The sequence below is a fragment of the Triticum urartu genome, chromosome 3A (assembly GCF_056163025.1).
Source record: "Triticum urartu cultivar PI428250 chromosome 3A, HENAU_Tu73, whole genome shotgun sequence".
NCBI lineage: Eukaryota > Viridiplantae > Streptophyta > Magnoliopsida > Poales > Poaceae > Triticum > Triticum urartu.
The window spans coordinates 654,321,926-654,346,045 of record NC_141875.1 but is presented as its reverse complement, the minus strand read 5'-3'; the positions used below and the strand labels follow the sequence as shown (position 1 = coordinate 654,346,045).

Below are 24,120 nucleotides of genomic sequence, written 5' to 3'. Positions count from 1 at the left end.
GTCACCTACTATGTGTTATGATCCAGCAACCCCGAAGTGACAATAACCGGGACCACTTCCGATGATGGCCGTAGTTTGAGGAGTTCATGTGTTCACCATGTGTTAATGCTTTGGTCCGGTACTCTATTAAAAGGAGGCCTTAATATCCCTTAGTTTCCACTAGGACCCCGTTGCCACGGGAGGGTAGGACAAAAGATGGCATGCAGGGTCTTTTCCATAAGCACGTATGACTATATTCGGAATATATGCCTACATTACATTGATGAATTGGAGCTAGTTCTGTGTCATCCTAGGTTATGATTGTTACATGATGAACCGCATCCGGTATAATTCTCTATCACCGATCCATTGCTTACGAGCTTCCCATATATTGTTCTTCGCTTATTTACTTTTCCATTGCTATTGTTATCATCACTACAAAACACCAAAAATATTACTTTTGCTATCGTTACCTTTTGCTACCGTTACCACTACTATCATATTACTTTGCTACTAAACACTTTGCTGCAGATACTAAGTTTCCATGTGTGGTTGAATTGACAACTCAGCTGCTAATACTTGAGAATATTCTTTGGCTCCCTTTGTGTCGAATCAATAAATTTGGGTTGAATACTCTACCCTTGAAAACTGTTGCGATCCCCTATACTTATGGGTTATACCCTAGAGGCGATAATAAATATTATTATTTATCCCCATGTTCATAATCAAGTTTATATTCTGTGCTATAACTGCTATGGTTTTCAAGTCTACAATAACCACGAGGCTCGAAGGGAAACTCATATGCACGCGTGGAATAATAAAAGGTAAAATGTATTCCTAGTCTGGCCTCTAAGACTAGCTCATACGGGTGAAGCCCTGCCGAATAGATGACACCGTATGTGTGCAACCCCGTAGAGAGGTCGTAGGTTCGATCTTTTTCCCGAGGGGCTGTTCGAGGGTCCTCCCGATGGGCTGTCCGAGTACTGTCCAAGTTCGAGAGTGCCTCCCGAAGGGCTGCCCGTGACACCGTCCGGAGGACTGTCCGACCGCATGTCGGAGGGCTGTCCGAGGGGCAGATGAGGGAGGGAATTCCCTAACGGACGCTCGCTGCGTCAAACTGACCTTGTTTCGCGCAGGGATATTGAGCGACCAATCTACTTGGGCCGGCCCGTTTAATCGCTTCAGCGATCCTGGTTTTGGGAACCTTCTGGACGTTTCTGACCGGGGGTTTTCCGGGTTTTTTTTCCTTTTTTCTTATTATATTTCTTTTTCATTTTCTTTTCTCCTGCTTCTTTTTCATTTTTCTGTTTATTTCTCTCTACATTTTTCCTTAGTACGTTTCTTTTTTAAATTTTTTTCATTTTTATTTCCTTTCGCCAAGTTTACTTTCCTTTTTTATTTTTTATTCTCCCCCCTTTTGTTTTTCTCTTTCCCCCTTTTTTTGTTTTTCATATTTATTTGTTCAAAAATTTCAAGTATTGTTCAGAATTTCAGAAAATGTTCTCTTTTTCATAATTTTGTTCTCATTTTTCAAAAAACGTTCAGCAATTTCAAAAAACTATTCTCATTTTCAAAATTTTGTCCACAGTTTTAAAAAATGTTCGTGTTTCAAAAAATGTTCTCATTTTCACAATTTTGTTCGCAATTTCCAAATTTTGTTCACAAATTAGAAACAATTCCTGTTCTTTTAAAATTTGTTCACAATTCAAAAAATGTTCACGATTTCAAAATTTGGTCAAAATTTTAAATATGTTCATTGTTCCAACTTTTGCGGAATTTGAGGAAAAGTTCCATTTCATTATTTTTGTTCATAAATTCTAAAAATGTCTGTAGTCATGAATTTTTGTTCGGAATTTCATGAAATGTTCAATTTTTCCAAATATTTATTCAAACAATATAAAAATATCTGTGTTTCGAAAAATGTTCTCGCTTTCATAAATTCGCTCACAATTTCAAAACTTTGTTCACAAATTCAAAAACGGTTCCTATTCTTTGAAAAAAAATCACAATTCCAAAAATGTTCATGGTTCCAAAATTTGGTCAAAATTTTAAATATGTTCGCTGTTCCAATTTTTTGGGAATTTGATGAAAAGTTCCATTTTTAAATTTTTGCCCATAAATTGTAAAAATGTTCGTAGTCATAATATTTTTTTCGAAATTTCATGGGATGTTCCATTTCCCAAATATTTGTTCAAAAAATTTAAAAATGTTCTTGTTTTCACAATTTTGTTCGCAATTTCAAAAATTTGTTCACAAATTCAAAAACAGTTCCTATTCTTTGAAAAAAAAATCACAGTTCTAAAATGTTCACGGTTTCAAAATTTGGTCTAAATTTTAAATATGTTCGTTGTTCCAATTTGTGGGGAATTTGATGAAAAGTTCATTTTTTTAGTTTTTTTTCATAAATTTTTGAAATGTTCGTAGTCACGATTTTTTCGGAATTTCAAGAGATGTTCCACTTTTGCAAATATTTGTTCAGAAAAATTTAAAAATGTTTGTGTTTCGATAAATGTTCTCGTTTTTACAATTTTGTTCGCAATTTCAAAATTTTGTTCACAAATTCAAAATGGGTTCATATTCTTTGAAAATTTGTTCACAATTCTAAAAATGTTCACGGTTTCAAAATTTAGTCAAAAATTGAAATATGTTCACTGTTCCAATTTTTTGGGAATTTGATGAAAAGTTCCATTTTTTAGTTTTTGGTCATAGATTCTAAAACTGGTCGTAGTCATGAATTTTTGTTCGGAATTTCATGAAATGTTCTATTTTTCTAAATATTTGTGCAAATTATTTAAAAATGACTGCGGTTTCAAAATTTGTTCACATATTCGAAAATTATATTCCCGTTGCCAACAATTTGTTTATAAACTCTAAAAATGCTTGCACAATTCTGAAGTATACACTTTCAATAAAAGTACGCTTTTTTCAAACCAAAACTACCACCACAGTAAATTATTCTAGTTCGCTACAATACCTGATTCATATTCGCTAGAGTACAGCAGCCCAGTTCTATGCTACCGTCGGTTCATTAAGCCGTGCGCTGCAACATAAAATAAGAAACTTGCCTGGTCTAGTGGCTTTGAGGTCACAGTCGCAAGCAGCAGGTCACCTGTTAGAATCCTCACATCGCCTTGATTTTTGCTATCTTTTTTCACCCCGCTGTACAGCTGGATGGGCCGGCCCAGTCAAGCCGTCTCGTGTGCGTTTTCCTGCCAATTTGACGCAAAGAGCGTCAAATAGGAGCTCCAATGAGGGAGTACATCCTCATGATTGGGAGGTTGTAAATTCTATTGCGGGGATTTGCATCGATGATCTACGTCGACTCTACTTCGCTCCGCTACGAGTCGGTAACGATCGAATCAAAACCTTGTATGCAGTCTTTATAGTGATCCTGGGCTGGTGCGTAGGTCAATTTTTTTTAATTTTCTGCTGCGTTTCCCTACACAGACCCGAGTCTAGGTGGCCAACTGCGACAGACTCTCATGGATCTGGCCACGTCGAAGACTCCATCTTGTCGGATGGCAACCTTGTCCTGTTTGACGATTTTGGCTTCGTTGTCTAGTCTACCAACTCATGCACCAACGCCGTCTCTACTACTAGTAGTACTACCGGTGCTACGGTGGTCGTCGTTCTCCTCAACACTAGCAACCTTGTTCTCGCCTCGTGATCCAACCCGCTACCGCTTACCAGAGCCTCGACTACATCGGTGACATGATCCCCCGCGGGAAGCTGGGGTACGACAAGACCGGTGCCACACGGTCTCGTAGAGAGCGCATGAAGACCCCGCCCAAGAGATGTATGCCCTCCAACTCAACCCGGACAGGACGCTGCAGTTCGTGTTGCGGTGGAACGACACTCAGTAGTACTAGGCACCGGCAATTGGACAGGCCAATCTTTTTTTTACGACGATAACTGTCGCACGTGTTGGCATTAAAGAGTCTGCTCACATATTTTGTGTGGTGTTTAAAAGGATCAGCCCACACGTCTACGTGTGGACAAAACATCTAGCGCCCACACACTTTTTTTTTCTTGCGGTCCCTCTCACACGCCTACGTGCGGGGCAAAATGCATAAGCCAACACGACCTCTCTCAGCCACCTACCTTACGATCCCGCACGCCCCGCGTGATAGTCGCCACGCGTCCCCGTAGTTGTCATGGTCCGGACCCTCTTCAATGTCCGTTTAATTGCAGTTGCCATGTCGCTGAATTGCAGTTGCCATATCGGACAACTACAGTTGCCATGATTGCTCAACTGCAGTTGTCATGGTTGCTCAACTGCAGTTGCCATCTCAGGTCAAGTGCCAGATGCCATTTTGGACAACTGCAGCCGTTGCTATGTATGGTTTGGTTTACTATAGTTGTCATGATTTGAAAAGTTTAGAGAGGTTGTCGCCTACTAACACTAAGCAGTTGTCATGTATGATCTGGTTTACTACAGTTGCCATGATTTAAAAACCTTAGGAGTTGCCACTTACTAACACTAGGCAGTTGCCTTGTAGCGCTACAAAAGAGACATGGCAAAACAACATGTTCGAGTAAAAGAGAGAGTTACCATCTGCTTACAAACACACTAGGGCAATTGCGTGTACCCTGCAAAACACATGGCAACCGACATGTTTGGGTAAAAAAAGAGGGTTGTCATCTGCTTACAAGCACACTAGGGCAGTTGCCATGTACACTGCAAAACGTATGGCAACTGGCAGCTTGGGTTGGGAGAGAAGACGGGCGTGTGGGCGAGATGGCAAATGCCCACACATCAACCCTTGTGCGTGAGTGAAAACTGACGTGTGGGCGAACTGCTAAACGTCCACACACCGTCTCCTCCGTGTGGTGAAACGGACGTGTGGGCGGTCGGCGGAATGCCCACACACCAGCCCAGTTCTACGTGGCACCACAAACATGCCAAGATTCATGCACCCATAAACGGACGCGGATCCACGCGTGTGGGCGAGATGCAAACGCCCACACGTGTGGGCGTTAGTGTTTCCGTTTTTTAAAGTAAAACACTTTATTAGAAAACAATCAGTTTCACACATTATATTGAAATTATCATTTTCAAACATGTCAAAGTGAGATGCTTCAATACGTGTAACAAAATATTGAATTATGAGAAATATATTTTGTTTCAATGTGTGAACCGATTTTTAAAATATGTTGAACATATTTTATTTCAATGTATTAAAAATATTTAAATGATGTGAAATAGATTCTGTTTAAATGTGTGAAACTGAATTTTCAAATATGTGTAACAACTTTGGCCTCAATATGTGAAACCAAAATGTGTCAAATAGATTTTGTTAATGTGTGAAATAGGGTTTTTGCAATATGTGAAATAGATTTTCTTCAGTATGCCAAACCAATTTTTAAATTATGTGAAATAGTTTTTTTAACTTGCGAAATTGAATACACATATTTATGATATATATTTCACTTAGAACGTTTCAGTTTTACAAACTGAAATCATCAGTTTCAAATACTGAAATCATCAGTTTCAAATACTGAAATGTCTTGAAAAATAGTTAAAGCCACCTTTTGAAATAGTGAAATAATTGAAATCACGTTTCTGCGAAACTGAAATGGCTAAAATTTGAATTAGTAGTTCCAAATGCACCCAGGAATAGTCTTGGTTTGAAGGTCTTGCCATTAGTAATTCATAAACGTAAAAAATATTCAGAAACGAAATTTTAATTCAAAAGATCCCAATCATGTAAATAACTTCAAAGAAATAATTTTACGTGGGAGAGATCGTGGGTATTGCATTCATTTTTCTTTGGAAGAAACTTAGACGGCAGTGAAATATACCACGGGGATGCCGACATGAAGTTTCTGCACCCGAGCTCATATGCACCCTCATGAACAGTAAAATCAAAAAAAATCTGACATTTTTTGGAGACAAACTTTGACGAATTATGAACATGCATGCAAAATTTCATGAGGAAACAACATTCCAAAAATGCTACCGTAAAGAAACAAAATTGACGCTCAGATTTATTTATTTTTACCGTTCACGAGAGTGCATATGAGCTCCGGTGCATAAGGGGGATGCTTCGAAAGCTCCCAAGACAGACGAGGGAGAGAGGTGGAGTGCTTTTGCAAGAGCCTGATCTAGCCCACGCTAGCTGTGCGGGGTACAGCTCGGTGAGGGGTTGTGTCGTCCCGTTGCATGGAACGGCGAAGGAAAAAGGTTATACGGCGCTCTCCATCTTTTCTGAATCGGTGATACAGCAGCAGTGGACGCGGGCCCGCGTGCATAACCGGACACTGAAGATGTTTGCCCCAGACCGAACGGACGGGTTGGCAGGGCGCCAATACGTCTGGCTATTTTTCTCTTTTTTTTTTGAGGCAAGGCAATGTGGCTGCTGATAATCGAAACACCATAAAAGACCAGCGAGTTTGGCGATTTTCAGGCCCCTCTTGCTGTCGTCTCTATTATGTGCCACGCTGACCACGACCTGGGACGGCCCAAAGCCAAAAGCGTAAGACAGATGGAAATAATACCTCCAAAATAATACCTCCGTACCCGACCCATTTTTTAAGTTGCGGTAAATGTGCATGACACTTGAAGATTCGGACCCATTCAGAACCAGTGAGACAACAAGCTTCTGCAATGCAACAAGAACCTGAGATGGTGGCTAATGTTAAGTAGGAGCTATTTTCTCCGTTCCAAAATAGATGACTCAACTTTGTACAGAGCTAAAGAAACAAAACTGATTCCTGGACATTTCCCCCTCATTTTCAAACAATACTGTTTACAGAAGAGAAGTAATCCTACATTGTGCAACAGTCATCAAAGGTCCTGCTGCTTCTTGTCCTGGGCAATCTTCTTCCGGATCTCCTGCGCCGCATTGAAGATGCCAAGCGTTGGTTTATTGCAGACAAAGCACTTCTTGTTCTTCGAGTGATGCTGAAATCAACAGATGAAGATGGTCACAACTTTAGACTTGTTTTCTTTGTACAATTATTACTCGGTGACTCTTGAGTAGCTAGATGGAATTTCGTAAGAGAACACCTAATGTTTTTGTTAGTCATCAAGTTTCCATGTGGATTAAATAAACCCTAAAGTTTCCATGTGGAGTACAACTGACTCATGCACTCGTGACACGTAGCACGTAACATCGGATTGTATGCAACAGGTTGGCTGTGCAGAATTTATGTTTCCAGACTCCTTGCTAACATTCTCTATAGATCTGGGCTAACTATGCAAGCTCTGTGAATGCACTTCCTCCATATCAAAGGAAAAAAACTTATCTATTGACGAGTATATTTTCCATATTCCCTTTGAATCCAAATGGCATCTCTCTGTATTACTCTATATGTAGTAATTTATTATTTGCACACAGGACAGGCCGTAAGATAGTCCTATGCAATCAAATAAGGCTATGTAACTCCAACAGAAAGATGCACCAAGCAAATAATATTTCAATTATTAAGCAGCCATGCATGGTACTCTCTGAACTAATATTTTTCAATTAAAAAACGAGAAATCTAACCACCAGTCGGCTGGTGGTTTGCAACAGGCGTGTACGAAGCGATAGCCGTTCGATCCGCATCCAACGCCCCGCGTCGTCCCTGTTGCGCGCAGCGCGCGTGGCGCTAGCCGTTACGTTTAGTCTCCGTCGATGACATGTGGGCCCCTCCGAAACCGCCCGTCTCGCCCAATGCGCACGATCCCCACTCGCCCTCTCTCCCTCTTCGCCCGCATTATTTCTTCCTCCTCTTCTGCTGCGGTTTCCATTCGAATCTCCTCTCGCTTCCCCTCCCCCTCGTCCGCGACGGTTCCTGGTGGTGGCGCGTTCCGGTTCGCGGCGGACGGCGTCTGAATCTGCGGTGAGGAACGCATTCCCCACCCCTGTTTCCTTCCTGTTTTGCTGTGCCGCCGGTCTGCCATTGATTTAGGCTGCACGGAGCCTTCGGATCCGGTGGTTTGTTGTTCCCATTAGGTTAGATTAAGGCCGGCTTCTAGTTTCTGAGTCGGCGTTGAGCAGCGCATCCCCCCTTCCCCCACCCACACACCCGCCCCGCTCTGTATTTCCTGTTGCTCCGCCTTCATGCTTCGCCATTGATTTTTGGTGCTCGGACCCTTCGATTCTGGCCGTTGTTGTTGCTATTAGGTTAGATTAGGTCGCCTTCTAATTCCAGTTGAATATGGCTCGGACATCTGGTTTAATTTGTGGTAAGCGTGGGTGTGGATAGGTCTTAGTGGTGGTAAGCGTGGTCGGTTCTAACAAGGATTTTGGTCTGGTGTTAGTGTTGTGGATGTGGATGTTTAGGACATCCAATAGTGTTTGGTGTTTATGGATTTCAAGTTGTGCATCACTGGCTGAGGATTTGAAAAGTAACCCTAAGTTTTTTCACATAATGTTGTTTTATGTTGGTTTTGTTTGATGCGGTGTGTCTATTGATTAAGCTTTGTGGTGCTCCAATTAGCATGTTTACAATGCTTGATTTTCTTGTGATGTCTTGTTCTGTTCAAATATCATGATGTTTATATTGAACTTGCCAATGACATTGCACTCAAATTACTAGATGCTGAAACACTGCTATTTATCGGTGTTGTCGTGTTATGGTTAAATTATCATGATGATGGTATTACACTTACTACTGTCATGTTACTGTAGTTACCAGTAGTTTTCTAGTCTAACTACATGTAGCACAATGCTCATTTCTCATTCATTTGTTTGGTTGGTTTATTAATGAACATGTGTGAATGCTATTTTTTATCACTGGTAATTTGGTTGTAACTTACCAATTGCATTGTGCCTCAATTATCAGTCACACATGCTTTTATATACCTGTGCCATCTGTTTTACTTTTTTTAGCAGGTGTGATGAACCAAGTGTAGTTTGCTTGTTTTCTTTTATCAGTTGTATTATTGCTTTGTCAAACACCAGTTTTATAAATGTTGCAGTTAATTGTGATATCAGTTTTTCAAAGTCATCTAATGGTTTCATTCGCTTTCCTTTTTTTCCTACGTGTCAGGGAGACAATGTCGAGGAAGCGCAAAGGAGATGGTGATGGAATCGATGAGGTTCCTTCGAAAAAGGCGAAACGCCCTCCTCTGCAGAACAGAGCCTCACCCAGTTCGCTTCTTCTAGCATGCAAGGACATGAATGATGACAGGAAGGCTGCCATTGATGATATGGATTTAACTAGCCTTCGGAATATCCAGTGTGACCATCTATTCAACAATCTCAGTGTGTGGCTTGCTGATCTCTACGGCCCCAATTCGCGTGAGGTGGTCGTACCAGGCCGAGGCAGGCTTCCGGTCAATGAGGAATATGTGCATCGTGTTATGGGCGTGCCGCGTGGAGGGAAGGATGTCCCTTACAACCTCCCTACTGAAGCTGATATTGAGTTAGGGCTTGAGTTGTTTGGCGAGCTTGGATATGCCCCTAAAATGACTGAACTCGTTAATCTCATAAAGGGTTCTGAAAATTCTGATGATACTTTCAAGAGTATGTGGCTTCTGCTTGCGGGGAATACAGTCATTGCCCCGACCACCTCCAACAAAGTTAGCCCCCGATGGTATGCTGTGCTGGTAAGTTTTTTTGTAATTATGTCATTTTCTTTCTTGTGTGCCTGATAACTTTACTATATGTCAGTGTGGTAACTTTCATATTTTTTTGTGGTGCATTCGGTGAACTTCAGTTTCTTTTTGTTTTTTAACTTGCAGCGTGACATCGATGGTATTAAAAATCTCAATTGGTCCAAATTTATTGCTGATGAACTACACAAGGGGCTGCTGAAACGCAAGCCTACCAGGGGTTGCCTTCTCTTCTACAATGTAAGTGACGATGCTTTCCTCTTACCTTCTCTTTTGTCATTTGTCATTTCTTTGTCATTTTGTGTCTGATTTTTGTTTGTGTTTACCATGACGCTTGTATTTTTCTTATCAGCTACTGTACATTCATGCGATTGATCTTTCTGGACTTGGCATCGTATTGCCTGATGGTCCTTTTCCCATCAATGTCTGGACAAAGAAGCTGATAACTCTTGTCCTCAACAAGGATGTTCAGGCTGACAAAGTTTCTTTTGGGAAACTACCGGTAATATATATCTATGTTTTTCAGTTCACACACTGCTTTGCAACTGCATTTTCTTTTCATTGTTTTTTGTTGTTACTTATTTGACATGTCGCTACATTTTTTCCAGTTGAAGCCTGAGTTTGGCATGAATTTCTGTCTGTTTAGTGGTCTGGAAGGTCTTGACAAGTTTATGCGTGTTCATACTGCCCCAAGCTGCAGTCAGGAGGTGAGCATGTAACCTAGTTTCTTGATTTTTTTTTGCTATTTTATGTTCTTTCATTGGCTGATAACTTATTTGTTGCACTCAATGTGGTGACCGTCTTTTGATGCCAACTTGATACTCTTTACTAATTTGTTTGTTTCCAATGTGTCATATCCTCTATAAAGGATAATAATTATGATGCAACCATGTGATAATTCTTAGTGTAATGCCTTGATAACTTTGTTGCATTCCTATGATAACTTGATATCGTGATAACTTTGGTTGCATTTCTTGTGATGATTCTTAGATAACTTAAGTTTTTTTGTTGATATCTAACTGTGCTGTTTTAGCTTTCTCGTACATTGATCTTCATTTTCATGGTGACTGAATGTTTACTAAATCATGAATACATTCATTTGTTTACTGCAACGACACCACACATTTGTTTTTGGTATTGTTCTTTTGTGTGTGCTTTTTTGTTAACTCATGATAACTTTTGTTGCATTTTGGTGATAACTTACTAGTTATTTCTATTTTTTTTGCATTTTTATGTTGAACAGAAATTTGCCAAATCAACTCAGATAGTTGCTCGGTTCACGTCCGCCATGGCTGGCATCCTAGGCAATCTTGTGGAATCATTCACCGCTTTAGATGATGAGGGCCATTCAGATGCATCCCGTCAGCTAGACGCTGGATTGAACGTTCTCTCTTCTGCCGCCCGTACGACGTCAAGGACTACGCGCTCATCGCAAGGCAGGCGGCCAGAAAGCCCTGGAAAGAATGTTGCCGAAGATTTTGACAGTGATGACGAGTATCACGGAGGCAATGATTCTGATTCTGACGCTGACTCCGATGATGATGATGATTTTAATGATATGGACTATCGAGTTGTTCGTCATCGCCCTTGTCGGTGTCAAAACCGGCGGATACTGGGTAGGGGGTCCCGAACTGTGCGTCTAGGCGGATGGTAACAGGAGACAAGGGACACGATGTTTTTACCCAGGTTCGGGCCCTCTCGATGGAGGTAAAACCCTACTCCTGCTTGATTAATATTGATGATATGTGTAGTACAAGAGTAGATCTACCACGAGATCAAGGAGGCTAAACCCTAGAAGCTAGCTTATGGTATGATTGTTGTTCGTCCTACGGACTAAAACCCTCCGGTTTATATAGACACCGGAGAGGGCTAGGGTTACACAGAGTCGGTTACAATGGTAGGAGATCTACATATCCGTATCGCCAAGCTTGCCTTCCACGCCAAGGAAAGTCCCTTCCGGACATGGGATGAAGTCTTCAATCTTGTATCTTCGTAGTCCAGGAGTCTGGCCGAAGGTATAGTCCGGCTATCCGGACACCCCCTAATCCAGGACTCCCTCAGTAGCCCCTGAACCAGGCTTCAATGACGACGAGTCCGGCGCGCAGATTGTCTTCGGCATTGCAAGCCGGGTTCCTCCTCCAAGTACTTCATAGAAGATTTTGAACACAAAGGTAGTGTCCGGCTCTGCAAAATAAGTTTCCACATATTGCCATAGAGAGAATAATATTTACAGAAATCTAATCTGCTGACATATTCCGTAGCGTGACATCACACCACGGCCAAGTCTTTATTCGAATCGTTTTACTGTCCCACCTCAGCGCGTTTAGCGAGGCGGTTTCCTTGGCACGTCTTGTCAAAGCAGAGATCGTGTCCCCTTATTCCGGGATTCTCATCAATACGGGTGTGGGTAACCCAACCGTACCCATTGGCATGTTTTCTCGATCAAAGGCGAGTCCCAAATGGTCATGGGGAGGGCCCTTGGTATTCAACCTCTTATAAAGAGACCAAGGCCTTACTCCTTTCTTTCAATCTCAAACGAGTTCGCCCTTCGCCTCGAGTTCCAACACCCAAGGCTCCAGATTTCAGGCGCTTCGGACCTTCGACAATGTCCGGTTCCGACCTTCGAGGCCGATGGATGCCCTCCTCCGTCACGGAGGAGGACGTGCTGAAGTTGAGAGAGGCCAGGTTCTTGACCGGCGAAATCTGGCATAGGCTGCCTGCTCAAGGGCAGGTCATTCCCACTCCCAAGCCTGGTGAGAGTGTGGTGTTCATGTCTCACTTCCTTCGGGGGCTAGGCTTCCTGACGGATCCCTTCGTGAGGGGGCTCATGTTTTATTATGGGCTGGAATTTCACGACTTAGCTCCGGAGTCCATCCTCCATATTTCCTCATTCATAATCGTGTGTGAAGCCTTCCTCCGTATTACTCCTCACTTAGGACTATGGCTCAAGACCTTCAAAGTAGAGCCGAAGATGATCGAGGGATGGCACGCGGAGTGCGGAGGTGCTTTTATAAGCAAGAATGCTGGTGCTCCATGGCCTGAGGGCTCTTTTCAAGAGGAATCCAGCTTATGGCAACGAGAGTGGTTTTACATCACCATTCCCAGGGGCACCAAGTGGGTGGCGCCACCTGCCTTTCTCTCGGGTCCCCCACCACAGCTAGTGTCATGGGTCAATAAAGGACTGGACTGGGGGCCATCCAAGGAGGTGCCCTTGTTGCAGGGCCGCATTCGAGATCTCCTAGAAAGAGATATCAGTCTGCTCGTGGTGACACAGGTTATGCTGATTCGCCGAGCTCTGCCCTGCAAACGTCGCCCCCTCCGCCTGTGGGAGTTCAATCCGGAGGGACCACGAGCTCTCCAACATTTTATGGGCGCGAAGCCCATGGAGATGTACAAATTGTTCTTCGGATCACAAGCAATGTGTCCGGACTTGACCGAGGACGCAGGTCTGAGCTGCAACCGCCCGGATACTCAAGTAAGTAGCCATGTGCCCAGACTCGCAATCCGCATATTTATCATAAAATTGCCCTTAAAAGAGTTGTCCTTTAAACATGAGTGGATAGCGAAAGCAAAGCTAATCAGGTGTCCAACCCCCCTCCCCGAGACCACGCCAGGTCCCGTGCTAGTCAGGATGTTGGAGGTTGTGCCTTCGGAGGAAAACGAGGGAGGGGACAAGGAAGCTACGGCCTCATCAAAGGAGGCTGTTTGGAAGGGAGGAATCGAAAATTCCTCTCCTCAGGGGAAGAAGAGGACCGCCTCTGACGACCCGGAGACCATGGCCTCAAAGCGAGGGAAGAAATCTTCGTCAGAGGATCCTGCGACGGGGGATACTTCGGCCGAATTATGCCCTCAAGGGGATCAGCCCTCCACCGAGCCGTAAGTAGAGAGGAGTTTTTCTTTTTAAGAAATGAGATAAATCCTTGCGTTATATCTGAGAAGAGTAATCGAAAATTTACCTTGTAGCTCGGACCTTAGCCCTTCTCAGTAGAGCTCGTCTTTGGGGGATCTTCTTCCGGAGATGATGGAGAGCGGAAAGCCTCCCCCTGCCGTACCGCCTTGCGAGGTAGGCGACCCTGAGGTATCGTCGCGGAGGGTTTCTCTGAATCTGGCAGGGCCCGAAGGTAGTCGTATGGCCCCCCAAAGCCCTCCGCGTCCGGCCTTCGAAAAGGGCCATCGGACGAGTTCGACATCGTCTGGTGCGCGGTCGGAGGAGCTGAAGGATCTACTAGGGCGAACATCTATCTCAGAGGAGCACCGTGCATTGATGGGTACGGTGATTGAGAGGATTTCATCCGCGGAGAGCGGATTGCACGAGGCCGTCAGGAGTTTACTGACAGGTTTTGAGGTACGCGAAATAATGTACCCTTTTTGGACAGTTGCGCATAAATAAGATGCGCCCTGTGTAGATAGTAGCCCCTGAGACTCTGTGCGTTGTCAAAAGTGACAGCGCGCAGAGGATCATAATCCCAGGTCTAATATGCCGCCTTCATACATAGGTGGCGAAGTGTCTGGTGGCCAGCCGGATTGATGAATTTGCCGAGCTAAAGCGGCAACTTGACGTGCCAGATGCCGACATCGCGCTTGTCAACAAGCGGCTTGATGAGGCACAAGGTATGTAATTCCTCCGGCGGCACCTGGTAAGAGGGGCTTTATGCCAACATCTTACAATGTGTGCGCTTTGATGCAGATGGTGCTGCTGCCATGGAGAATCTTCGGGCGGAACTTGCCCGAGCCAAGGAGCAAGCCAGGAGAAGTGATGCGGCTGCCAGAAAGGCAATTGAAGAGCTGAAAGCCGAACAGGCTGCTCACTGCCGAAGCAAGAAGGAAATGGCCAAGATGGCCGTGAAGCTGAAGAACGCTGCTGACCATTGCAAGCTTCTTGAAAAAGAAGATCAGGCGGAACAGACGGACCTGGAGAAGGCCGTTGCCGATGCCAAGGATGCTCGCTCTGCGATGAGAGCTATGAAGGAGGAGATGCGTCAGGGCTGGAGAGATCACGGCTGGAAAGCCCTTTATGCTACGAAGGAAGTTCTGTGATCCTAAACATGCTCCATTAGACCAGATGTGGAGTACGGCGGACACCTATCTGGATTTGGCAGCGAGTGCTGCAGATGCGGCCGAACACTTCCGAGATCAAGAAGATCGCGAAGTGGAAAAGCTCTTCTGGTCGCAGTTCCACAATCCAGAGCGTCCACTGTCATTAGCCGATCGTTTGGCCGAATGGGCCGAGCTAAATAGGTTGTCCGGACTCTCCATGAAGTATGTCATGAGTCATCTGTGGCCAGAGAGGCCAGAGCCGAAAAGTTATTTCAACTTGGTGCAGCAGTTCCTTGGTGCGGCGCCGCATATCGATGCGATGAAGAGGTCAGCGTGCATAGAGGGTGCGCGGATGGCTCTTGCCCGTGTCAAGGCATACTGGGCGGAAATGGAGGCCACCGCTGTTGCATCCCCAGACTCGGATGGAAGCCGAGTACCTGTCGATCACTATTTTTTGGAAGTTCTGCAAGGCGCTCATTTAATAGAGACGCAGTGCTCGAAGGATACTATATTCGAATAGCATATATTATTGTAAAACAATATTTTGATAAATTGTAGAAGCTTTTTATACTTGTGCCTGCAAGTATTATAATACCTCATGTGCGGCCGTTTAACATATATGTATATATAATCTGAAAGATGGCAGTCGTCGGCTTCAGCCCCCACGCACATAATGCGGGGGTGTTCGCAGAAGGCGCATTTTCACACTTGATCCAATGTCTTGGTCCTACAAAGGAGGTGATAGCGCAGCGAACTAGGCAATCGGACTATGATGCTTTATCACTTTCACTTAGCCATAGGAGTTTGACAGTGAGGCTACTTATATAGCCCCTGGTGGCGCCTGCGCTCGCCCGAACTCGGGGCGCGTATGTGCCTGGCCGGGAAACGGCCCTTCGTTAATGCGAAGGAATCCTAAAGATTCCGGTAAGTCATCGAGTGGTTGACTAGTCTCACGCTATATCATGTCAGTCAGTTTTTGGCTTTCTCTATTGAGGTGCTCGCCTGGCCGAACCGGGGCACAATCGCAGTAGTTCTCCTGGTGCCGCCTTAGCCGATAGAGCGGAATGTAAGGCATCAAAACACAAGAGCCAGGCAAACCCAACATTTGACCAAAGACATGATTCGGAGTTGATGCATATAAGGCCAAACTCGCGACGCCGAACACTCCCTAAGGTATTCGGTCTTTATGAGGGCGGGCGGGATACGCCCTTAGTAATAAGCCCCTAGTGTCCAGGTACGCGCAAAACTCTGACGTGGCCACATGCCAAAACGCCAGCCTCCTCCTTGGTTATACCAAGAAACCAGGGGATGTGTATCAACAAGAGACAGTAAAAAAGGGTTACGCAGGGTCTTAATCTGAAAAGAATCCTTGGAACGGGTCCCTGCTGCACGTCTGCGCCTGTGTCTCCATTGTGCCGTATCCTGGATGGGCGTAGCACGATGTTCATCTGTAAAAGAGAAGAACTTAGTTGAAGAAAGATCGTGCCGAACATGAGTTATACTAAATAAACAAAGTATAAATCGAAATGGGTAAAATTGAGCTTTATTGTCTCTTGTTTTATATGCGCGGAGCCCCTAGTACAGGGGTATACGGCTATTAAGCCTTTATCAATTGTATGTTTATGCCGGACTCGTCTAGCCGTGTCCGCGGTCTTAACGACCTGTTTAGGTGCTTTGGCTGGTGAAGCCGCTTTATTGTGGGGCTGTCAAGGCAGCCGCACTGTCTTCCGCGCGGGAGAAACACTCAATGTTTTCCCTTTAATGAGATGATGCCTCGTGGACCGGGCATCTTAAGCGTAAGAGATGCATAATGCGGTATTGCGTTAAAGCGGGCGAAAGCTTCGCGTCCCAGCAGTGCTTGATAACTACTTGAGAATGGGGCGATGTGGAAAGTTAGCTGTTGGCGACAGAAGTTATCGGGGGAGCCAAACATAACTTCTATCCGGAGAGAACCCATGCAATGGGCATCCGAGCCTGGCGTTACCCCTTGAAAGGACGTTTTGCTATGGCGAATTTTTGTTGGGTCTATCCCCATGTTGCGGATTGTGTCCTGGATCCGAAGACCACTTCAAGTGTAACTGAGCCTGTACAGTTGGCCTCTACACCTGGTATGACGCCTTTAAAGGTCGTTTTAGTGGATTTAATCCTCGAGGGATCGATGCCCATTTTCCGCACTGTATCCTAGTAAAGCAGGTTCAGACTGCTGCCGCTGTCCATAAGGACTCTAGTGAGGTGAAATCCGTCAATAATTGGGTCTAGAACCAATGCGGCGAATCCGCCATGACGGATGCTAGTGGGGTGGTACCTTCGATCAAAAGTGATCGGGCAGGAAGACCATGGGTTGAACTTTGGGGTGACTGGCTCCATCGCGTATACATCCCTTAGCGCACGATTCCGCTCCCTCTTGGGGATGTGGGTTGCGTATATCATGTTCACCGTCCGCACTTGTGGGGGGAAGCCCTTCTGTTCACTATTGTTCGGCGGCCGGGGCTCTTCCTCATTGTCGCTATGCGGCCCCTTGTCTCTGCTTTCGGCATTTAACTTGCCTGCCTGCTTGAACACCCAACAATCCCTGTTGGTGTGATTGGCTGGGTTTTCGGGGCTGCCATGTATCTGGCATGAGCGGTCAAGTATTCGGTCCAAACTGGACGGGCCTGGAGTATTTCTTTCGAATGGCTTTTTCCGCTGACCGGGTTTAGAGCCTCTGAATCCGGCATTAACTGTCGTATCCTCAGTATTGTCGCCGTTAATGCGGCGCTTTTGCTTGTTGCGACGCGACCTGCCACTGCTGTCCTTGGTATCCGAATTACCAGGGCTCTTAGTCATGTTATTGCTGCGAGCTAGCCAGCTGTCTTCTCCTGCGCAAAAGCGGGTCATAAGTGTGGTGAGGGCTGCCATTGATTTCGGCTTTTCCTGTCCTAGGTGCCGTGCAAGCCACTCGTCGCGGATGTTATGCTTGAAGGCTGCTAGGGCCTCTGCGTCCGGACAGATGACGATTTGATTTTTACTGGTTAGGAACCGTGTCCAAAATTGTCTGGCCGATTCCTCTGGCTGCTGAATTATGTGGCTTAGGTCATCGGCGTCTGGTGATCGCACATAAGTGCCCTGGAAATTGTCGAGGAATGCGGCTTCCAGGTCCTCCCAACAACCAATTGATTCTGCTGGCAGGCTGTTAAGCCAATGCCGAGCTGGTCCTTTAAGCTTGAGTGGGAGGTATTTGATGGTCATCACCGCGGGCCATGTGGATATGAAGGAGATAGTCCTCGATCCATACCGCAGGATCTGTTGTGCCATCGTATGATTCGATGTTCCCGTGTTTGAAACCCTTGGGGATTTGATGATCCATTACTTCATCTGTGAAGCATAGTGGGTGTGCGGCGCCTTTGTATTGGGCTATATCACGACGCAGCTCAAACGAGCTTTGTCTACTGTGTTCGGCCCGGCCGGATTTACTGTATCCGGAGTGATGATTACCATTTCATGCCGTGGGGCGCCCACGCGATCCGTAGATCGATCTTGTTTGCCTTTCCTTGTCCTCCAATATATCTCACAGGTCTAGCGCGTTTTCCCGTGCCTTGGTATTTTTTGAGCGGCGCCGGGGTGCGGCTGGAGTGGAGGGCCGAGAGGCCTCTCTATCGCGGCCACGGGGTGGCCGGTTGGCCGCATCATGCGCTGGTGATGTAGGTTTAGGTGCTTCCTCCTCTAATCGGGGTAGCAACCTGCGCTTTGGGTATCTCTTGGAGGGGCGTTCGAGTTCATACTCTTCGGTCGCAAGGATTTCAGTCCATCTGTCGGCTAGCAAATCTTGATCAGTTCTAAGCTGTTGCTGTTTTTTTTTGAGGCTGCTCGCCGTGGCCATGAGCCTGCGTTTGAAACGCTCTTGTTCGACGGGATCCTCCAGCACGACAAATTCGTCGTCGTCGAGGCTTGCCTCGTCTTCGGAGGGAGGCATATAATTATCGTCCTCGACCTCTCTGTCTGCCGCTCTCTCATGAGGGCTGGCTTCTCCATCCTCCTGTGCTGAATCTTGCTGGAGGTGGTTGTCTTCAGCACTGTCCGGGGTGTTATTATCTCCCGTGCCGGAATCACTGTTTTTGCTTTGGCGGGATTTAGAGCGGCGCCGCTGACGCCGGCGCTTAGGCTGCTTCTTGGAGGGGTCATCCTCCGCTGTTCCATCGCCATTGCCTTATTTTGGGATGTCCACCATGTATATATCATACGACGAGGTGGCTTTCCAGTGCCCTATAGGCACTGGTTCTTGATCGTCTCCTGCATCGGCGTCCATACCGTCGATGTCTTCGGAGTCGAAGTCGAGCATGTCGGTTAAATCATCGACAGTGGCTACGAAGTGGGTGGTGGGTAGGCTTTGAATTTCTTCATCATCCACATCCCAACCTTGCTGACCATAGTCCGGCCAGGGCTCCCGTGATAAAGAGAGAGACTTTAGTGAATTCAGAATATCGCCGAAGGGCGAGTGCTGAAAGATGTCCGCGGCGGTGAACTCCATGATCGGCGCCCAATCGGGTTCGATCGGTAGGGGCGCGGAGGGCTCGAAGTCTAGAGAGGAGTCCGGCTCCTTGGAGTCATGGGCTTCACAGAGAATAGGGTTGGTGTTCAGCTTGATCGCCGTAGAGATTGCAGCCCCCGAGGCGGTGTCCAACCACCCATCCTCGATTGGCGCAGTTGGCTCCGAATTAAGGGTCGGAGCTGATGCGGGTGCGGCCTCCAGGGCACTATTCGGCGGCAGAGCTAGATCATGCCCATCGTGACAGTGCGGCGCGCTCGGCTGCGGCTCGAATCCATCGAAGATCAAGTCTCCGCGGAGGTCGGCCGTGTAGCTCAAACTTCCAAATCTGACCTGATGGCCAGGGGCGTAGCTTTCGATCTGCTCCAGATGACCAAGCGAATTGGCCCGTAGTGCAAAGCCGCCGAATACGAAGATCTGTCCGGGGAGAAAGGTCTCACCCTGGATCGCATCGCTGTTGATGATCGGAGAAGCCATCGGGCCTAAAAGTGACGATACAGAGGAACTCTCAATGAAAGCACCAATGTCGGTGTCAAAACCGGCGGATACCGGGTAGGGGGTCCCGAACTGTGCGTCTAGGCGGATGGTAACAGGAGACAAGGGACACGATGTTTTTACCCAGGTTCGGGCCCTCTCGATGGAGGTAAAACCCTACTCCTGCTTGATTAATATTGATGATATGGGTAGTACAAGAGTAGATCTACCACGAGATCAAGGAGGCTAAACCCTAGAAGCTAGCTTATGGTATGATTGTTGTTCGTCCTACGGACTAAAACCCTCCGGTTTATATAGACACCGGAGAGGGCTAGGGTTACACGGAGTCGGTTACAATGGTAGGAGATCTACCTATCCGTATCGCCAAGCTTGCCTTCCACGCCAAGGGAAGTCCCTTCCGGACACGGGACAAAGTCTTCAATATTGTATCTTCATAGTCCAGGAGTCCGGCCGAAGGTATAGTCCGGCTATCCGGACACCCCCTAATCCAGGACTCCCTCAGCCGTAAAGATCCTTTTGTTGCTTCAGGCAGTGGTACCGTGGATGTAGATATGGGCAGCGGTCCAGCTGATGATGACACCACACATCTTGATGGTGCAACTGTCAAAGCTCATGATGGCACAGGACCAGATGTTGAAGACACGCCTGTCCGCCCTGTCGATGATAACCTCAATGAGTCTCAGATCTTACTCACTGGCACATCTCATGCAGCATCCGTCGAATCAGGTGATGGAGGGCTCAGCTAGCAAGGTCTGACAGACACGCAAGCTGAGGCGGCCACTGAATCTTCTGTCAAGCGGTGCGGTACTCAGCTTCTGAAAATTTTGGCTTACCAGAGGCGCAAGAAACTGAGGCTACCATCACCCTCCCGTTCAGCTTCACCAACTGTGCCATCACCCCCCCCGGTCCAACTTCACCAGTTGTGCCTCCCAGCCCATCGCAAAGGCTATCTTCACCAATTGCACTGTCAGCATCTGAGATTCATTTAGCTGTGAAGAAAGTTGTGGTCCAGGAGCTTGGTATACTTGTGGCTGAAAAAGGAACCGGTGTCTCCGTCCCACTATCCACCGTGCGGAAGGAGGCCCCACGCAGGTGAATGATTATTTCCATGGTCTTTTTTATCAATTATGTTCCTGAAACAACATGGTAAATACAGTTGTTTGAGTAAGGTAGTTTGGGTAATTTCATGATGGTAATCAACTTGCTCATTTTTCCTTTGCAAGGCACCCGGCAAACAATCTGTTGCTCCTAAGGATTCAGGGATTGCACCAGTGAAAAGGTATTCACATTCTTACTTTCATTTATGTTCAGTAGTTCTTTTTCTGTTTTTCTATACTGTTTTCATGTGCATTGAAACTATAGTTTTGTTTTACACATACCAGCAAGATGGTTATTTTGTTCTTGTTGTCTGATAACTTATTTGGATGAACATTGATAACTCAACTTTGCCCCCCTGATAATTTAGAGTTACCAATCTTGATAGTTGTATGTGCTTGTAACATTTGGTTATTTTTTTCATTCAGTGCACCGATGAAACAAGTTGCTGCTGCTAAGGGTTCACCAAGTGTATCAGGAAAAAGGTGTTCACTTACCTTTCTAGTTTGCAGTTATTCAAAATTAATTGCTGGTTTTTTTGTTCATATCATTTGGTAACTTTATATTTCTAGTCCTTGATAACTCTATAATTTTTTCCCTGGATGCTACTTATACCTGAAGTATGTGACATCTTTTTTTGTTTGAAACATGTGGTAAATTAGGTTTAGCAACATGTGTAATCTCACTACTACCCTTGTGTACCCATTTTTTCAGTCGTTCAAAATATAAAACTGCTGTGAAAAAGGTGAAATTCGCCAAGACCAGATCCTCTCTACGACTAAGGGCAACATTGTCGCAGACAACATCATCGGAGACAACAGAAGTTATCCATCTTGATGAATATCCCACGGCGACATCTCCGTCTGAAAAAGCAACAACATCTAGCAAGGGCGCATCTGATGTTGTTGCGGCGACATCGGCTGGTGTTTCTGATGATGCTGTTTTTCAGCTTGCTGCAGCGGCAACTGTTACTGCTGTTGTTGAAGATATCGCCAGCGTGGTTGTGGCTGTTGAATGTGAAAATGAAGTCGTCCCAAATATAGTGCATGATGGAAGTGAAGGTATTTCTGTTCGCCATCACCTTTGTTTTTGTTTCTTGTATGTTATGATGTTTTATGTTGACAATGTGTTGAATCTTTTTCCGCTGTAGCCGTTCGTGTCACTGAGAAAGTTGTGGGAGGTACCCGAGTCAATATGCCTAATGATACGGCTACAGCTGGAGGTCAAGAGAATGATGCCCATAATCCTGTTGGCACAGGTTGGTAACTTGACTTTCTTATGTTGATAACTTGTCTGTTTAATCCATGATAACTCAAGTTAATGTTTCTGGCACTAACAAATACAATGTCCTCTACATGTTTTCCTGATGCATTTTTTTCCTTATTTGTGTGTTACTTGTGGTGTTTGAAGCAGTAGTTGACCCTACGTTGGAGTCGAGCACCCCTGGAGCTGGAGAATACGATGGTAATTTTACGCCACCTAGCTGCTCTATTGGACTTGATGCCATCTTTGGTGCGAGTCCACAAGTGCCACCATCTACTGAAGCAACTCCAACGGCTCAAGCTGCACCAGCATTGGCTCAAGTACCACCTGCAGCACCACAAGCATCGGTGGCGGTGCCATCTGTTCAAGTACCATCTACAGCACCAGAAGCACCTGCGGCGGCGCCATCTGCTCAAGTACCACCTGCAGCACCAGAAGCACCTGCAGCGGCGCCATCTGCTCAAGTACCACCTGCAGCATCAGAAGCACCTCCGGCGGCGCCATCGGCTCAAGTACCACCTGCAGCACCAGCTACTGGCCCTGTCGTCGTTCTAGGGCTCGCATCTCCTGTTGATGCTAGCTCGAAGGGCAAGGCAGTGGTAAAAGTTACCAAGGCGCAACCGGTTGCTTGGGCTCCGCCACCCAACTCTGGTAAGTGAAGACTTTGTGTCTTCACTTTTATGCAGTGAGAGTGATGGATTGAGATATGTCAGTGTACATCGTATTGTTTGTGCCTTGGTGTGCTCTTTTTATTTATGTGTTTGGAACTTGCTATCATTCCGTGTGTATGGATGAATGTAATACTACTTCTATGCTTTGTGTGATGTAAATGAACATCTGTGCTTTCAGTACCCGAAATATATATTTCTGTTGTGTCCGCTACAATATTTTGTACGATGCTAGCATAGACGATAACTCCATGCTCTTTCCCCCTTGTAACTTTGTCAATTTTGAAAGCCGATGTTATTCGTTACTGACTTTTAGTAAGCGCGCGATACGTACATCTCCTATCATTGCCTATTTATTTTCCTTAATTTATTGTCATGCTTACAAAACAATACTGCACTGGTAGTAGCAGGTGTGTACTCTTATTCATCTGAACTTTTTTATTATTCCCTTATTTTTTAATTACCCTGATAAGTCTATATGACACTATCTTGATAACTCAAATGTTCAAATCCTGACAATTTACGAACCATTGACACCATAACTCCATCCACATATGCATTCTTTACCAATTCTGGGCTATACAATTCTTTTTGGTCTTTTTTTACATGTTATGATGATTTGTTGATATCACAGCTGTTCCTCGTTATGCACCAATGATATCTAATTTGTTCCTTAAAAGGACCTTACATGTGTGCTGGTAATCCACATTCACATTACCTGGTATCTTCTATATTGTGTTCTTGATAACTTTTTGTATCTTGACTCAATTTTTAATACTTGTTTTTTTGCAAGAATTTATCTGGTTTATCACTACTGTTCATGTCCTCATCGCTCTTTTCTTATTTAAGTAATACCGGAAGCTGGTCGTGTGCAAGTGTATGATGTTGAGATTGACGATGATGAGGTTCTCATGTGGTGGGAAGAATTTAAGCATGACAATCCAGCATTAAAAGGGAAATCTAATGTTCAAATAGGTGATTTTTTTCCTGCTCCATGAACATTGCAACCCTTGCACAAACCCCTTTCTCTGTTTTTCAACTATGGACCACCACTTGATAATTCTTTCTCCCATCTGCTGATAACTCATGTTTTTCATTGTTTTTTTTTTGACTTTTTGTTTTAGTCATGTGCTTGTTACATTATACATCTTAATTATGTTTTTTCTCTTTTTATCAGACAACCCTCAAAGTCCAACATTTGTTACACCAGAGTTACCACCTCGCACAGAGCATTTAGTACGCAGTTCAACCCCTAAATCCTTTATTCTGAAAGTTAGGGTCACCCACCCATCCAAATACCTGCTCCCGCCTTTTGCCACCCTCACACCGAGCGAGGAGGAAGAGTATGTTTACAATGAAGTTATCAAGCATACTACTGATTCCAACTCTAAGATTAAAGAGTATGTTTCCATCCTTTTTCTCATCTTTTTTTAACATAAATCATTATTTGTGTGCCATTTTTTGAAATGTATTTTTTGAATCTTTTTTGTATTTTTGTAGTGTTAGGGTCATCG

At 45.2% G+C, this 24,120-nt stretch overlaps 2 protein-coding genes across 2 annotated transcripts; both read left to right on the top strand.

The window, feature by feature from the left end:
• Positions 1–8,965: 8,965 nt before the first annotated feature.
• Positions 8,966–10,242, top strand: LOC147981115 (uncharacterized). The gene is made up of 4 exons (XM_087515873.1): positions 8,966–9,517; positions 9,653–9,826; positions 9,876–10,025; positions 10,132–10,242. Exons 1-4 carry the CDS (start codon positions 8,966–8,968, stop codon positions 10,240–10,242), a joined length of 987 nt encoding a protein of 328 aa, XP_087371999.1.
• A 9,889-nt stretch (positions 10,243–20,131) lies between these two features.
• On the top strand, positions 20,132–22,597 carry LOC147981114 (uncharacterized). Its single transcript, XM_087515872.1, has 8 exons — positions 20,132–20,306; positions 20,417–20,672; positions 20,737–20,749; positions 20,804–20,859; positions 21,104–21,160; positions 21,390–21,736; positions 21,826–21,933; positions 22,089–22,597. Exons 1-8 carry the CDS (start codon positions 20,132–20,134, stop codon positions 22,595–22,597), a joined length of 1,521 nt encoding a protein of 506 aa, XP_087371998.1.
• Positions 22,598–24,120: the final 1,523 nt, after the last annotated feature.